General features: G+C 44.2%; 7 protein-coding genes across 7 annotated transcripts; 4 read left to right on the top strand and 3 right to left on the bottom strand.

The window, feature by feature from the left end:
- Positions 1-8: 8 nt before the first annotated feature.
- Positions 9-5,202, bottom strand: FA14DRAFT_162087 (uncharacterized protein). The gene has a single exon (XM_025499422.1). The coding sequence runs from the start codon at positions 5,062-5,064 to the stop codon at positions 97-99; it is 4,968 nt and encodes a 1,655-aa protein (XP_025353123.1). The 5' UTR covers positions 5,065-5,202; the 3' UTR covers positions 9-96.
- A 214-nt stretch (positions 5,203-5,416) lies between these two features.
- FA14DRAFT_149530 (uncharacterized protein) lies at positions 5,417-7,399 on the top strand (the record flags this gene model as incomplete). The annotated part of the gene is made up of 1 exon (XM_025497401.1): positions 5,417-7,399. The coding sequence occupies one exon, from the start codon at positions 5,417-5,419 to the stop codon at positions 7,397-7,399; it is 1,983 nt and encodes a 660-aa protein (XP_025353122.1).
- Positions 7,400-7,888: 489 nt separating this feature from the next.
- FA14DRAFT_78319 (uncharacterized protein) lies at positions 7,889-9,596 on the top strand. The gene is made up of 3 exons (XM_025502877.1): positions 7,889-8,080; positions 8,150-8,432; positions 8,501-9,596. The coding sequence occupies exons 1-3, from the start codon at positions 7,949-7,951 to the stop codon at positions 9,478-9,480; spliced, it is 1,395 nt and encodes a 464-aa protein (XP_025353121.1). The 5' UTR covers positions 7,889-7,948; the 3' UTR covers positions 9,481-9,596.
- Position 9,597: 1 nt separating this feature from the next.
- On the bottom strand, positions 9,598-11,554 carry FA14DRAFT_78320 (uncharacterized protein). The gene has a single exon (XM_025502878.1). It carries the CDS (start codon positions 11,434-11,436, stop codon positions 9,754-9,756), a length of 1,683 nt encoding a protein of 560 aa, XP_025353120.1. The 5' UTR covers positions 11,437-11,554; the 3' UTR covers positions 9,598-9,753.
- Positions 11,555-12,405: 851 nt separating this feature from the next.
- Positions 12,406-13,505, top strand: FA14DRAFT_162086 (kinase-like protein). Its single transcript, XM_025499421.1, has one exon. It carries the CDS (start codon positions 12,556-12,558, stop codon positions 13,270-13,272), a length of 717 nt encoding a protein of 238 aa, XP_025353119.1. The 5' UTR covers positions 12,406-12,555; the 3' UTR covers positions 13,273-13,505.
- Positions 13,506-13,561: 56 nt separating this feature from the next.
- FA14DRAFT_181493 (uncharacterized protein) lies at positions 13,562-13,923 on the bottom strand (the record flags this gene model as incomplete). Its single annotated transcript, XM_025501103.1, has 3 exons — positions 13,562-13,571; positions 13,638-13,749; positions 13,824-13,923. The coding sequence occupies 3 exons, from the start codon at positions 13,921-13,923 to the stop codon at positions 13,562-13,564; spliced, it is 222 nt and encodes a 73-aa protein (XP_025353118.1).
- A 278-nt stretch (positions 13,924-14,201) lies between these two features.
- On the top strand, positions 14,202-15,950 carry FA14DRAFT_149522 (DAHP synthetase). The gene has a single exon (XM_025497400.1). It carries the CDS (start codon positions 14,287-14,289, stop codon positions 15,871-15,873), a length of 1,587 nt encoding a protein of 528 aa, XP_025353117.1. The 5' UTR covers positions 14,202-14,286; the 3' UTR covers positions 15,874-15,950.
- Positions 15,951-16,637: the final 687 nt, after the last annotated feature.

Raw genomic sequence — 16,637 nt, 5'->3', positions numbered from 1 at the left:
CAAATTATGCTCAGCTTGGTGTGTATGTGTATAGGTACATTGTGTTTAGAGAAAAGGGGTATAATGTGATAGTGTCATTGTAAGGGATCCCGGAGATTATGCTGAAAAGAGGTTATCAAAGTTTGTTAGTTCTTGTTTGGCCATTTTGTAGGAAAGGCTCATTGGTTGTGTGGCTCTGGGCAGATCACGCCAGGAGATTGTGCTTGGGGCAAATTTACGAGTTGCAACTTTAGTTGAAGCTTTGGCTGTGGCAGATGTGTTTTGAGAGCGTGATTCTGAGATGCCGTACTGTTCCATAAGATGATAGCGTAAGAGGTAGGCAAAAGACAGAATCATAGACATTCGACCGAAAGCAATCACTCGATCAATTTCTTCTTCATCCAATTCGTCTTCGTCTCTTTCATCTTCTCCGTCCACTTCGATTTCTTCCATTGCAAACACGCGTACTTGTTCGCCAGACAGATTGAGTATTTCTTGAAGGTTGTCGAGGATAAGTTGTACCTCATCCATCATTTTGAAGTCCAGGACCGAGATTGCTTCAGCCATGAATCGAGCTCGTTGGACCTCACTTTGAGAGCATTCGCTCGTAGATGGTTGCACGTCAAACGCTTTGATGAATGCTGCCAAAATATCCATTCGGGCTTGCTTTGGTTGATGATCTAAAATGATGTCATACCATGGCTGAAGGACAGATCTGTGAGAGATTGCGCCGCGAGCCAGAACTGCATCTCCATTGCGTTGTCGAACATGCATCTCCCATGCTGATTTTGCACATTGAGCATAACGAAAACTGATATTTGAACCTGTCTTTTGGACCAAATTTTTGTGTAGCTGTTGCGCTTTCAGACTGATTGTCGGTACATCGATTTGAGTTTCCAACGATACGAGGCATGGTAGACATTGCATAGGATGACACATCCCTCGCATGATGATATGCTGAATGATCTCCAATATGCAGGCTTGCAGCTCTGGTTCATGGACCAGGGGTACTATCACGTCAAGATAAGTCTGAACGATTTCAAAGCTGATCGGGTTTGCTGACGATTCTGTATTGCCTACCAATTCACCGAATCCTGCTTGAACGGCTTTGGTGGTGTGCTTGCCCTCATCAACTACCAGAACGTCAGCCAATGCACGAACAACAATTGCTTTCTCGTTTACATTGCCGTCTGAAAGGATGTGTGAAAGCCTTTCTCGTACATTCTCCCTCGTGAGCAAATCCGGGAAGCCTCTAGCCATGAATCGGATACCGTTCAAAGCATGCGGCACGAAGCTTGAATTCTCGAATAAACGCAAGAATAGTGTGACGATCTCATCTTTGATTGATCGACGAGTCACGACATCTATGCTTGGGGCCATGTTGACTTCCCTGTTGCGTACGCGGTCGAAATCGACAGATTCAACCAACAAAGCCGTGAGCCGAATAATCACTGCGTCATTACGATCGGCTACAGCTACGACTTTTCGACTTCTCGCTTTGCTTACTAGACCACACAATAGTCTATGACACTGTTGTAGTGTTTTGACCAAGATTGCGTAATCATGAGTATGATGGCTGATCACAGCGCCATAGCATTGCATCAGTTCCGACAAGATTGGCAAATGTGGCGAAGGTTGACTGATCAAAGGTCGTAAAGCATCTTGCAATTGCTGAGCAAAAGACAAGGCAATTTTGGGCAACTTTGGCAATGATGTCGTGTAAACGCTGAGCAATGATGCCAAAAGAGACAATTCTGCCACGGTCGAACAAGGCCTGATGCATGGCAGAAGCAGTTTCGAATGCGACACGGTGATGGACTCGGGATGCACCCGCACTAGCAAAGTCAGTGTTCTTCCATATCGTGCCACTTCTTGCTCTGATGGTTGTGTCAAAGTGTTTCCAATCATGTTGCAAAGGGTATCTACGATATTGTAGAGTTGTGTCTTCGTTTGATGAGATGTTGATCCATCATCGAGCAATCGACGGATAGCAACTTCAAGGGGCGGTGCACGGCCAGTGTTTCCGTCCGCAACTGAAGAGAGTGACGCAATCTTGACAATCATTTCCTGATTCATGCCTTCCTCTGCTTCTTCTGTCATCATCGCATCATCTGTCGAAATCTTTCTGCCTTTCGTGGCCTCCGATTGATCCACAGAGGAGAACCAGAGTCCACTGATGATGGATATAGCAAGATCCTGAATAGATTGCTCTTCATCGTGTACGCAACGTACGATCTCAATGGCACAAGCAGATTTGACGGTTTCATTTTGTGTTTTGTGATAGATATCGCCCATCAGACGCAGAACTCTCTTGCGTACCAAGAGACCTGTATCCTCAATCTTTGCTTTGAGGCTGGGCAAAAGCGGCTCAATGTAATTCGGATTATTTAGAACAAATTTGCCCAACAAGCCCACTGCATTGTCACGAACATTGACGGATTCATCTAGCAAGCATCTTTGAATCGCCAGGCGTACTTCACCGTTCTGCAAGAAGTATTGGTCTGCATGACTGATATTGCCTAGAGCACGTAAAGCTTTACCACGATTACTTGCTACCGGTCCTCCAGAAGCGTCAAGTAGTACATCTACAAGAGATTCGCATGGAATCATGTAATTGAAGGTGTGTACCACAGACTCGAATAATTGCTGTACAGACTCTGCTTTGTCTTGCTCCATCTTTTGCTTGCCGTGCTTGTGCGAGATTGTATCGCTCGATATGTCTGAGCAGCGTTCAAAAGCATCATCCAATGCCGACACCATCCTGCCAAAACCTCCATTCTCTTCATGTTCATTGCTCAAGCCAGCTTGTGAAACTTCTAAGCGCTCAATAATTTTGCGATGCAGATATGCGAGCTCTACTCCCCACTGTGCCTCTAGGAAACGAGCTGGTCCATCAGAGCGATTACGCTTGCTATCACTCTGTTGTCGCAAATTGAGAATGAGCTTAGAATATGCTTCTTCCAACACAAGTAGAGGCTGATGATCTTGCGAGTCAATCGACATGTTCAACTTGTCAATCGCGCTCCTATTCGACTGTGCATTTGAATTGAGTTCTCTAAGTCGTGCCTGCGAAGCCTGCATATGGGCTGCAACCTGACCGAGAAATTCAATGGCAATCCCACGAAGCTCAGGCGAAGTTTGTTTCTCCTCGTAGCACGCCATGAACAGCCTACACATCTGACTCAAGATGAGAGAAGCACCTGGCCATTTGAGCAGGAACACTGTTTCCAGTAAGTCGTGCGATAGCCATTCTAGCATTGTACTCGAGCAAACCTCCGCTCCTGCGCCCGTCTTTACAGCTTTCTTCTGTTTGATACGTTGCAGAAGCCCTTCGGCTATCAGTCTGGCCAAATTTCTAGGACCATCCAATTGCTTCCGCATGGTTTCAGTGTCGTAAACCTTGGCATTTTCTTCTGCCTTTTCTTCACGGCTTGCGACACTCTCTTGACTCATTTCGAGTAGTTGATCGAAAGATTTCTCCGTTGTCTGGACGGGCTTATTGAATGATTGTACTAATCGAATCATGAGTGCACTTATTGAGTGAATGCTCTTTCCGTTTTCCAAGCCGTATTGTCGATGGGTGTTCTTGCTCATTTCCTGAATGCCGGTGATATGATCAAGTATGCTATTGACGATGAATGTATGCTGGCCAGGATCGCAACGTTGAAAGATACCATAAAGCGCATTGAAAGCAGGAGCTCTAACAATTGGAAGGAAAGATTTCTCGTTGCCTTTTCTCAACGATGCCCATGCTGCTTTGCCGATTTTCAAACTTTCTAAAGACGGATTCGCTTCTGGCTCAGGTACGGAAAAGATAGGCAAAATGCTGCCTGCCACGATAGCGAGACAAGGTTCTGAAATTTTCCAGGTTGAAGTGATGTTGGATAGTGCTTGAAGTTGGGATAAGGTATTTTGCAGAGTCTCCATCATTCGTGCAAGATTAATTCTACACTTTTCCGTTCCATCCATGCGAGCGATTGTTGCTGTATCTTTTGATGTTGCTTTTCCTCTTTTTTGATTGCGTCCGCTGGCGCCCAAAGTCTGTACGATTTCATTGAGTGTTAGAGAACTGTAACTGGAGGATGTACCGACGCATGCTTGTACAAATGGTAAAAAGCATCTCTGAATTACGAGCCGCAGTGTATGCATATATGGTAGCATGATCTCCTCACATCGTAAAGAATCGTCGACGATGTTGGATGAAAGAATCGTGAAAGCACAATGTGCCGCAGTACCTGCGTATACGAGTTGGGACAGCTTACCAGCTACGCTTGAAATATCATCATGAGCATGTTCATCTTCATCGTCGTCATACGTATTGCCGGATGTATGCGCTTCTTTTGTAGGTGATGATGATGTCAGACGAGCTCGCTTCTTCTTGTGATCTTTCGATACTTTGTTTGATCCTGCACGCTTCTTGCTAGATGCGAATGGGTCAATGCTTTCTTGATCAGCAATACTACGATGCAAGATCTTTAGCAATCTTGACATCACCTCTGGCTCGACCCGCAATTCGAAATCTGAGGTCGTACTAGATGGATTGGAGGATCCTGAAGCATCGTTCGATCTCCTTTCAGAGCTGGGTATATGCACCGCATATTGCCGTAAAAGAGCGTTGATCTTCAACAGAACGTCTGGTCGTAAGACAGCTACGTCAGAATTGAGGTAGTGAAAGAAGGTCTTTGATCCTTGTGGAATTTCTTTTTGGGTATTGCTTCCTTCTGTTTCCGGCAGCTCGTCATCTGCTTCGAGGATGTCCAAAATGCACTCCATCATTCGTTCGTATGGTGTCCTTCCCTGTGAGCTAGCTGCACTGCGGGATGATCGAGATAGGCCAGAAGTGCTTGATTTGGAAGGACTGAGACTTTGACTTCGGCGAGTTGGTAAAAGTGTGATTTCTTCCGAGCCTGCATCGTACTCATCCTCATCCTCGCTATCTGGAGCATCAACGTAAATATCGTCACTATCATCGCTTGGAGTATCAGCTGACAATGTATAATCTGAATCTACTGTTGGCTCGGCTGAACTGTCATGAACTTCAATTACCTCTACCCTCCTCTGAGCAGATTTTGACGTTGAAGGCATATTGGATCGTGAGTTTTGCTGTTTATGGCCGTTTTTAATGAACAACGATTTCATCCTTCAATTTCCGTCATTTGAAAGACAAGAACGGAAGAGTTGAATGAGCATATATGCTTGCTTCTGTATTGCATAGATGTGTATGATAGAAGTTGCAAGATAACTCCAAAAGGAAGCGGACAAATGGAGGCAAAAGTGTTAGTTTACGCGTACAAAACCACGCGTACTAACGCGTTTTAATGCGTGTGCCTGGGAATTGTATGCAACAGGCAAAGAACGGAAATCGGACCTGTGATACAATCTTCTTGACTTTAGCTTGAATTTTAGTGACGTACGCTTTTCCATACCAACAACCAAGATGGCTGAGGGTAGTAAGAAGAGGACGGAAGGCAGTATTGATGGGAGTGAAGATGAAGTTCGGCTAAAGAGAGCAAGGAAAGAGGATGTCAACGAAGATGGTGGAGCAAAGCCAACTCAACAACCACATTCATTCTTGGATGCTTTGCCAAGTGCAACGCGATACTATCGATCTTTGATGCATCGTGATGTGCTTACATTTGTGCTTCTTACGCCGCATACAGACTTTTTACTTACAGCATCAGCCGATGGACATGTGAAATTCTGGAAAAAGCAAGAGCAAGGAATCGAATTTGTCAAGAATTATAGAGCTCATCTTGCTCCTGTCACAGGTCTTTGCTGTAGCGCAGATGGTTCTTTAGCAGCTAGTATTAGCAGTGATGGAACAGCAAAGATATACGATGTTGTCAATTTCGATTTGATCAATATGATCAAGCTCAATCATACTCCGAGAGCATGTTGTTGGGTGCATAAGAGAGGCAGGGCCGATTCAATCTTGGCCATCTCAGAGGAAGGCTCAACGCGGATACGGATGTATGATGGTCGTGGAGATGGGCAGGTATTGCGGACAATTGAGGATATCCATCGAGCACCTTGTCATATCCTCGCATACAATGAGCCATATGATTGCATTGTCTCTGCTGATACGAGTGGAATGGTGGAATGTTGGTCAGCAAATGAGCCATTTGAAGTGCCAAAGGGGAAAGGAATATGGGATTACAAAAGCAAAACCGATCTCTTTGCGTTCAAGAAAGCGAAATGTACACCAACAAGCTTAACGTTCTCGCCAGATTTTGAGAAATTTGTGACAATGTCCGCAATTGACAGACAGATACGGATCTTTGACTTTCGAACAGGAAAGCTTATCAAGCAATATGATGAATCGATACAAGCTGCACAGGAATCGCAGAAGCAGGCAGAGCAGGCTATCAAAGAAACGGAAGAGCAAAAGAGTGATGAGGCTGAGATTGTCTTGCTTGATTCAATGGAATTTGGCCGTCGATTAGCGGGCGAGCGTGATATAGATGCCAGTTCTGCGGACGCTTCAGGAGACGGAGTGAGAGCAAGTATGGGAGGCTGCGCTGCGAATGTGGTGTTTGATGAAAGTTCAACGTACATCGTATATGGAAGCATGTTAGGAATCAAGGTTCGGAATATAATAAATGACAAGGTGGAAGCTATTTTAGGGAAAGACGAGACTATGCGATTTGTCAATGTGAGTCTGTTTCAAGGTGTAGTGAGAAAGAAGACAAAGAGAAGTTTGGCTTTGGTAGCCTCGGAAAACCCAATCATAGCCAACGCTCAGCCAGATATGCCCGATCCTACATTATTCTGTACGGCATTTAAACGGTCAAGATTTTACATGTTCACCCGTGAAGAGCCAGATAATGATCCTAAATCGAAATCAGGTGCAGAACGTGATATATTCAACGAGAAACCTACAAGAGAAGAACAAAGTTTGGCTGCAGCCGCTGCACAAACAGGAATTTCGAAACGGTCAAACGTTGCTTCCAGTGCAGTTTTGCATACAACAATGGGCGACATTCATTTACGGCTGTTTCCCGAACATGCTCCCAAAACTGTTGAGAATTTTGTCGGATTGGCCAAGAAAGGGTATTATGATAACATCATCTTTCACCGGATCATCAAAAAGTTTATGTTACAAACCGGAGATCCTTTAGGGGATGGAACGGGAGGTGAATCTTTATGGGGAAACGAATTTCAAGATGAATTCAGTCGACAATTACGTCATGATCGACCATACGTTTTGAGTATGGCAAACGCAGGTCCAAACACAAACGGAAGTCAATTTTTCATCACAACCGTTCCAACGCCTTGGTTAGATGATAAACATACAATCTTTGGTAGAGCATCAGGAGGATTTGATGTGATTCATTCGATCGAAAATGCGCCTACAAATCGTAATACTGATAAACCTTTGGAGGATATTTCTATTCTCAATATTACTTTGGATGTAGAATAGATGGCCACGTGCGTTGCTGTAGAGAGTTGTCTCCGTCCACTTGTTGATGGATATGCCTATGTATTATACTCATTGAATTCAATTTCGCTTTCAGCGATTGCACTAGAAAGACTTACACCCATGTCATCGAAGATTTGAATTACACAAATCTAGAATGTACAAGGCGTATGTCTATCCAATAAGCTATGTTCTCTAGCCCAATGCTGCTTCTCAATCAAAGCTATTCGTTGACCCAATTTCCGGCTCACATTGTCATTTACGCCGACTCAACACGGAGCTTGATCATCGGCGCATGATTCCAAAATACACACTCCGATAATTCAAACAAGGGTTGCTTTTGTTTCGGACCGTTATATATGTTTGCATCATGGGCAAATGAGGTAGACAGCACAATCAATCAATCAAACCAAGCGCGCGCGTGTGTGTAGAAGTGTTTTCAATGCAAACCCGAAAATTCTGATCAGGCACACACATGATTGTAATCAATTTACATTTTCACTTTCTTTTCTTCCTACTCTGCTTTAAAACTATCATGCTATTCGGCACAAGATGAAAGTCGAAATAAACAAAAAGATGGAAAGGCGACAAACACAAGCACAAGAAGATTGTTTTGTGGATTACGCCCAATTATCATGTTATCCAACTGCTGACACTCGTGTTTTGCAAGATCAATGGGGAAAGGTGAGTTGAATGATGGCAACTGAAGTGGGATCAGACTGTATGATACTGACATAATCACCATTGGGGTAGTTCATCTGGAATCGCAACTTTCCTGAATTCACAAATAGAGGGGATAGAGTCGACATTTACCTTTTCAATGCCGATAGTGATGCTCAAGTCCAACAATGGCTAGATATACCAAACGAACAAGGAAGAATCGCATTTTCACCTATTGATGAATGGTGGAAAAATAGAGTCGCTGCAGACAGTTACAACGGTACTCATATCCCTTGGCCATACTACTTCATCGTGACTTATGCAAATAAAGGATTAGATGGACCGCTGACCCGCCAGCCAACTTTTCATGCCATTCGTGAGTTACGAGCACGGTTTTTATTGACAGTACCACTGATAACACGGGATACAATCCTACCCTCTCAGAAACCGCTTTGCCAGCTTCAATATCAGCTTTGCGCTCATCTTCATCAGCTGCTGCCGCCGCTTCATCCTCAGCTTCTGCTGCATCGGCCAGTAGTCTATCAGCATCACATGCACCTACTAGCACATTGAATGCAAGCAGTAGCAATTATCCATCGCCAACACCTGTACCTTCGAGTGATTTACCACTTGCTTCAAGTTTCGCTGCAAGTTTAACTTCTGCACTCGTTTCAAGTTTAAGCGCAATCAATGCTACAGGCACACAATCATTGCAAACCGTTGCCACCACGACATTTCCTGATGGTGCGACTTTTACAGCATCAGCAACAGCAGTTGCAAATGGACAATTGAACGAGCTGGGAGAAAGTCATGGGATACCAGCTTATGCCATTGCTCTCATCGTGGTCTTTGGATTTTTGAGTTTGTTGGGAATGCTTATCGGTATCTATTTCTGCATCCGTGCAACAAGGAGACATGATGATCAGCATGGGGATCGTGTCGTCACAGACAAAGATAGTGGTGCAGGTAGTAATACGCCTCTCTTTGGCAACACCTCGAACGATCAACAATTGTTTAGTCATGATATCGGTGAAAGTCCTTTAAGGCGTGCCCATCGGCGGGTCAGTGATGCCAGCGTTGAGCATAGACATCAAGAAGCATTAACGGCAACCGAAGTATGGAGATTGGCAAATGCGTTCCGAAGTGCTCTGCGTAGGCCTAGGCATGGTACCCATACACGCACAAACAGTCTTGCAGGCATACGTGAAATTCCTTCAAATGGCTCTGGCTCACACCCTACTTCGAGCGGTGGTGATGGACCGATCATGTCGCCTGAGCTAGATGCGGGAGCAGATCGATCTCTGGAAGACGCATTTGATCCGGCAGAATCTTTACTGCGTGAAGAGCTTGCACGGGAAGGAAAAAGTATTCGATTGGTGCAAGATCGGAAAAAGCCCGAATTGCATGGTGAATACAATCATTGACAATATTATTACTCTCATTACACGCTCTAATACCCTCTATCATAAATTCCACAGACTTGTGCTGCCATCCAGGCAGGTGGAGCATCATCTCCTTGTCTATCCTGAAACACATTCTCATATTTTTGTCTCATATATCCAAAATTAATATATCCACTCGCTTTTACGACGAAGTCATGTATTGTTTTCGCATGATGATGATGAAAGAAATGCTTATAGTACAAATAAACATTGTTCGCAGAATTGTTTGTTGTCCACCCATGAAGAAAGAAGATTCTATGCACTTCGTTTATCCGTGCTTACCCGCCATGCAGCTGCGGGTAGCTTTTGTAGCTGTCTTGCTTTAGGCAAAATGAAGCCTACCATGACGATTGCGCCTAAAACGACACATATTCCAGATGTGATAAAGTACCCATCGCGTTCGATGATACAATGTCCGCCTGCAGCTTTACAAGCTGATTTACCTAAATCGCTCGTACATTCTCCACTATTGTTGACTAATTTTGGTAAGATTTCAACCATCTTATCTCCCAAAGTGACCGAGCATCTTGAATTGGTGAACAAGTCGACCGATTTCAAGACCAGAGGACGAGGCCATGTTCCACCCAAATTACTGACGGTATTCAATAAGGTCATATACGTACCACCGATCAACGGATCTGCAATTTGTGTATGGTAGGCGGAAATACCGACAAATTGAACCGTTGATGCAAAACTTGAAGTGACTGTCGTAACGGCGATCAGTAAGAAGTAGCTCAACGGAATGGCTACCTTACTGCCATCACTAGCGGTTGTACTGGGAAAGCCGGCCACGATCGCCATACTGGTAATAGCAAAGCCCAACCTTGCCACATAACCCACCAACCAAGGACGCAAAGCATTGTCACCTTTCGACCATCTGGCGGCCAAATAGCCCAAAATGATTTGAAAAGGGAAATCGATCAAAACCGTCAATGCTAAGTCCTCTTTTCCGAAACCTTTTTCCACCAATTTAAGACCGGTTACTGCATCGTTTGCCTGGAAACCAATCTTGGCGACCAAGTGAATGATGATAAACGTTTGCACATGCTTTAGCTTGCAGATTCGCATCATCGTGTCGTAAACGCTTCTCAGATCCATATCGGCCTTGCCAGAGCGTTCCGCATCTTCTTTCTTGAAGAATAACAACCAGGTTGTGACGAACAAGAAGCATAAGGCTGACAGCTTGAGATATGCACCTAGAGAGAGAATTGGATACTCCAAAGGTATAGTACGCATATATTTGTTGCAGAACTCCACGCTGTTGAAGGCCAAGAAAACGGTAAAACTTAGGAAGTATCCGGTATTGAGACCTACTGTTTGAGCCGTACTTGCATAGCTCAAATTTTCGTCTGATAGCAATGTCAAAGCCCAGCCGTCAACGGCAATATCTTGAGTGGCGGCAAATAGGACAAGGGTGAAGAAGAGTGCAGTGATGAGATATACGTTAGGCATCTCGACCAAAAGTAGCGCATCTGCATGTTCGGATAAAGCATACAACATTGCACCGACGATCAATTGAATAGGAACGATCCAAGATTTACGTCTTCCCAAGCTCAAATTGATGTTCAAAAAAGGAACTCGCCAGGAGTTCACGAAGCAACTGTCAACGATTGGACTCCATAGCAACTTGAGCGAGTAAGGATATGTTGCAAGGGAGAATATTCCTATATCACTATATGACAATCTTGCTTTTAATAAGAATGGCATTGTTCCGAAAGCCAAGCCGACGGGAATACCTTGTAAGAAATACAAAATGACCAGCAGAACGATTGCCTTTATATCGGCGGCGTGTAATTCTGTATGTCCCTTCTCATTTCCACCGTCCAAAGTTGATGATCCATTTTGCGTTGCCGCTTTAAGATCGTCAGCTGATTGAGTTGCGCTAAGATCAACGCTATGTGAATCTGGCTTCTTTGTTGATGCCCTTTTTGAAGGCATGATTGATGATCTTTTGAAGCACTGGCGAGAGGATGAAGAAGAAGAAGTGTAAAGTGGCTTCGTGTTCTTCTCTCTCTCTCTCCTTTCTTCTAGAATGCATATACACACACAGCGTACGTGGAACGGAGTGGTATGAATACAAAGCCTTAAGAAATAGCGCGTTACCGCTCCTAAGCAAGAAATACAATCGGTATCCGTGCATGCGCACTGCACCAGTATTGCATTGCCTTGTCCCAGGAAATTAAAGTATTGTTTGATGTCTTGACGAGAGACATCAATTTCGTTGGCGTTCAATTTTATCAGCTCTTTCTGTTCATCTCTTCAGCCAAATACAGAGTAATACGGCCAACAATTCAACTTTCATCTTTAGCTTCCTCCTTTCATCAAATTTCAAGACTCTGTTGAAACACAAGATCTTGCTCAATACACCACAGTAAATTGGACTCTTGTTGGTCATTGCAAAATTACTCCATTGTACCTTCCGTACGACAACTTACGATTTTCAGCCTCCTTTACTGTCGATCAACTACCACAAAGGAGCTAACTTTGCTCCTTTGATCATATCTCACAATGTCAAGCGTACGTAAGAAGCGCAATTTCAAGGACCTTCATCTGCCCAGCACAACATTATCCACTCCTGCACCAAACACTGCCTCAACAGCTGATGAGAAATCAACGGCTGCAACTTCAAAATCAGGATTGACTGCAGGAACACAGGGGAGCAAAAGCGGAAGTAGTAATGGAATACAAACAGCACAGAGTACTTCATCCAAACTGGCAAGCACGTCTGTTGATACGGAAAGTGGGGCGGATTATCATGATCGATTGAGTGAGAAGTTGGCAAATTTCGGATTAGGATATAAGCTCGTGCTGAAGAATGAAGATCTTAAGTTCTTGAGCGAACTTGGAAGTGGAAATGGAGGAACGGTTACAAAAGTTTTGCATACAAAGAGTGATACCATCATGGCCAAAAAAGTTGTCTTGATCGATGCAAAAACAGAGGTACGAAAACAAATCCTGCGAGAGCTTCAGATTCTGCACGAATGTAACAGTCCACACATTGTCAGCTTCTATGGTGCCTTTCTGGCTGAGCCACATATCTGTATGTGTATGGAATACATGGACGTTGGATCGCTCGATTCGATATACAAGAAGAACGGACCAATCAAGCCTGACATCTGCGGACAGGTCATCATCGCTGTCGTTCGTGGACTTACCTACCTATATGCCAATCACAAGATTATCCATCGTGATGTAAAGCCGAGCAATATTCTCGTCAATGGAGAAGGAAGGATCAAGATTATCGATTTCGGTGTTTCGGGAGAGCTTATCAATTCAATCGCGGATACGTTTGTCGGAACGAGTACATACATGAGTCCAGAACGAATCAAAGGAGATCAATATAGTGTCAAGTCTGACGTTTGGTCTTTGGGTGTCTCGATTATCGAATTGGCCCTTGGAAGATTCCCATTCGCAGAGAATGATGAAGAGGAAGATGAAGAAGTGCCGGAAGAGTTACAAGGAACGCTATCTCCCAATAAGCCTGGTAGTGGTTTGGCTGCAAAACAGAGGAAAGGAGATCGATCAGCCGAATCAAACGGAGGAGGGTTTAGTATGTTTGATCTTTTGCAAAGGATTGTCAATGAGCCACCTCTAGCGCTACCACGAGGAGATGGACGCTTTTCCAATGAATTCTGTGACTTTATCGATCTATGTCTACGAAAAGACCTAAGTGCAAGACCAAGTCCGAAGGAATTGAGTAACAACGCATATTTCAAGAAGATAGAAGGGCGAAAGGTAGATTTGTTGGATTGGGTTAAAAGCTTAAAAAAGTAATCTTGATCAAAAGCGATTCTTAAGCACCTTCATTCATGTCTTTTATAATCACATCATTTTCATCTTCAATCCTCATACTGTTTCATGATTCTGGCTGTGAGTTGGTGGGTGTATTATCGAAAGTTCGGAGTGGCGGTCTTTTCAAGGACTGGAGGGGAGTTCTTCCAGAATCATAATATCACGAGATATCCTCTCATTCTCTCACGCCACAAGAGATGTAATCGAAATTTATATGCATTTGTTGATATGGTAGATGCCTTAAGTCGAAACCATACGAAATATGTCGCATTTATCCTGACCTAATGAAGAGAAGAGATGACGTTAGTACGCATGAACATGACAAAAGAGAGTGCTCATATACTCACTTCTTAATTTGGAAGCGGGTAGCGATGAATGGCAAACTGTAACCCAAAGCGCAGAATGAGAAGACACCGACCATGAGACGTGTCTTGTGTTTTGTGCCGGTTTTGAAAGGAACTGTTTGGATGTGAGAAAGAGTATGAATCAGCAATTTGTTCAAATGTATTTGCTTCTTCTTGGCAAATACCTACCAGCTGTCTCGAATGTGTTTTCGACGTGAGCATAACGAACACCACGCATTGAGCGGGCTGCCATTGGGATTGCACGACTGGCAAGAACTGAAGAAACCATGATTGCTATGGTAAACCGAGTTGGACTGTTTATGGTAGACAAGAAGGGAGAAGATTCAAGGTAGCCGCAAAATACACCATTCTCAGCCCAGAGCGCGCGCCTACAGAAGCACTACAGTATCATAACCAATGATAGGCTTATGAAACAACGGCTTAGCTCACACCAAGCTGGGCGCCCGATATTGACCGTCAGAAGCGGCGCGTTGCTGCTTATCTAAGTCTGAAGGGCGGCGCGGGGGGTCGTTTCGGTGAATCGCAAGAAAGTCCGGCGGTGGCGGGGTGTGAGGATGAAATAAGACTCACTAGAGAAAAAAAAGCTAGAAGAATTGTTCAGTGTTACAAGCCATCATCAGATAGCATTCAAATGGCTTCCTCAAGTGATGCTGGTCAAAGACCTGCTTGGACTCCATCATCTTGGAGGAAGTATCCGATCTCACAACCGATAGAATATCCTTCACGAAAAGCATTGGAAGATGCTACCCAACAACTTCGTTCTTTGCCCGGATTGGTTACTTCGCATGAGATTCGATCTTTACGTGCACAACTAGCATCTGTGGCTCAAGGCAAGTCATTCTTACTTCAAGGTGGAGATTGTGCAGAGCTGTTCGCCGATTGTACACCTGACAAGATTGAAGGAAAGGTCAAATTGCTACTCTTGATGTCGTTGATCATCATTTGGGGAGCAAGAATACCGGTCGTGCGTGTTGGAAGAATTGCAGGACAATATGCAAAGCCAAGAAGTAAGGCTACAGAAGTGGTCGATGTGCCTTCTTCAAAGCCAGATGGAAGCATCACTACAGAAAAGAAGGAAGTATTGACATTTAGAGGTGATAACATCAATGGATTTGCAGCCGATCAGCGGATACCCGATCCACAAAGGCTTCTGACAGCATACTTTTACAGCTGTACAACATTGAACCACATTCGTGCATCTTTGGGTAGTGGACTGGCTGATTTGCATGCACCACTATCATGGACTACGTCTCATGTTCGATCAGAGTCTTTGGCAAAACAATTTTCGCATATCGTCTCCAGTTTGACCGATGCATTGGATTTCATGCGTGTCATTGGTGCTGAATCACAAAATGATACCGTATCCAAATTGGAAACTGTGGACTACTTTATCGCACATGAATGCTTGACTTTGGAGTTTGAGGAAGCAATGACTCGGCAAACGGTTAATGCAAAGAAGCAGGAGTCCGCTGCGTCCACTCCTGAAGCAGCATCACCTCCCTTCTACGATCTTTCCGCTCACTTTGTTTGGTTAGGAGATCGAACACGAGCTGTGAACGAGGCACATGCTGAATTCGTGAGAGGAATTGCGAATCCAATCGGAATTAAAGTGGGTCCAAGTATGAAACCTGATGAACTCATCTCGCTTCTATCTATCGTTGATCCAAGTCGGGGAGCCGACCTAGGAAAGGTGACTCTCATAGCAAGATTCGGACGTGGAAAGTCTCAAACCCATCTTCCTGCATTGATCAAAGCTATTCAAAGTTCACCATGGAGTAAGTCTGTAATTTGGTGTTGCGACCCAATGCACGGCAACACGATCTCCTCGCCTTCGGATCCTTCTTTGAAAACAAGAGCTTTCGGTGATGTCTTGACAGAATTGACTGAGCAATTGGCCATTCACGCCCAGAACAATAGTCATCTTGGCGGTATACACTTGGAGTTGACAGGAGAGGTGGACGAATACGGTGAAAGTGTTACAGAATGCACTGGAGGAGCAATGGGTTTGGAAGATTCTCATTTGAAGATGCGGTACAGGACTCATTGTGATCCTAGATTGAATTTGGAACAATCTTTAGATATCGCCTTTATGATCTCAAACGCACTCAAAAGTGAGAGACTGAATGCAGGGGCTTCATCCTCGGCGAAGTCTGCAACTGAAAAGTACGATCATGATGCACTCGTGAAGGAATTGTTGAACGGTACCAGCACTTTGTAAAGTAGGCTCTATAATACCATGTCATTCCTCTAATCTGTACCAGTTGTGAGCCCCGCTCTTGTCTAAGATAGACCATGAAAAGGGTAGAAGTTCCGCTCCGGCTATCATAACGTGCCAGCAAATAAGAGCAAAATTATTTGATACTTCCCCGAGTGAAATGGATAGTCATGCTCCGAAAACGAAATCCCCGAAGTTTCCCTCATCATGTCTACCCTCATTTAGCTCCGTGAGAAGGAACAAGAGAAGACCACGTTCTCGATCTTAACGGACTGCCCCGACGTCCAGGATGTCAACGCATAAGGGTTAAAAGAAGGAGGACGGATCTCCAAGTGGGATCGTCCAAACTCATTCTTAACCACCATTAGAATGGTAGAGATTCTAGATCGGCTTTATATATTTAGTATGATTTTTGCAACTTTTTCTGCCTTTGTACGTTCGCATCCGATCGTATTGAGCAAAACAGCTAAAGAAATTGCAAACGCAGGCGGTCAAATAGTTCAAGCAGTGATGGCTAATGATCACTGGAAAACCATGGAGGATATCAAGCATAAAGTAGTAGGAGTAGGAAATAGCCCACACTACGATAAACATCTCAAATCGCTCAAATCGACAACGGGAAAGATGCTGCACAATACACATATACACTGAAGTCAATTCTCCGTGTAATATGCAGCCTCTACCTACCCAAGATTTAGCAATGGACTTTCGCAAACTGGATTACTCAACCAACTCAATAATATCTTCCGTTGACACACCTCCCTCCT

This window comes from Meira miltonrushii (assembly GCF_003144205.1).
Source record: "Meira miltonrushii strain MCA 3882 unplaced genomic scaffold FA14scaffold_4, whole genome shotgun sequence".
NCBI lineage: Eukaryota > Fungi > Basidiomycota > Exobasidiomycetes > Exobasidiales > Brachybasidiaceae > Meira > Meira miltonrushii.
Note: the sequence above shows the minus strand (reverse complement) of the source record. Positions and strands in the feature narration are given on the sequence as shown.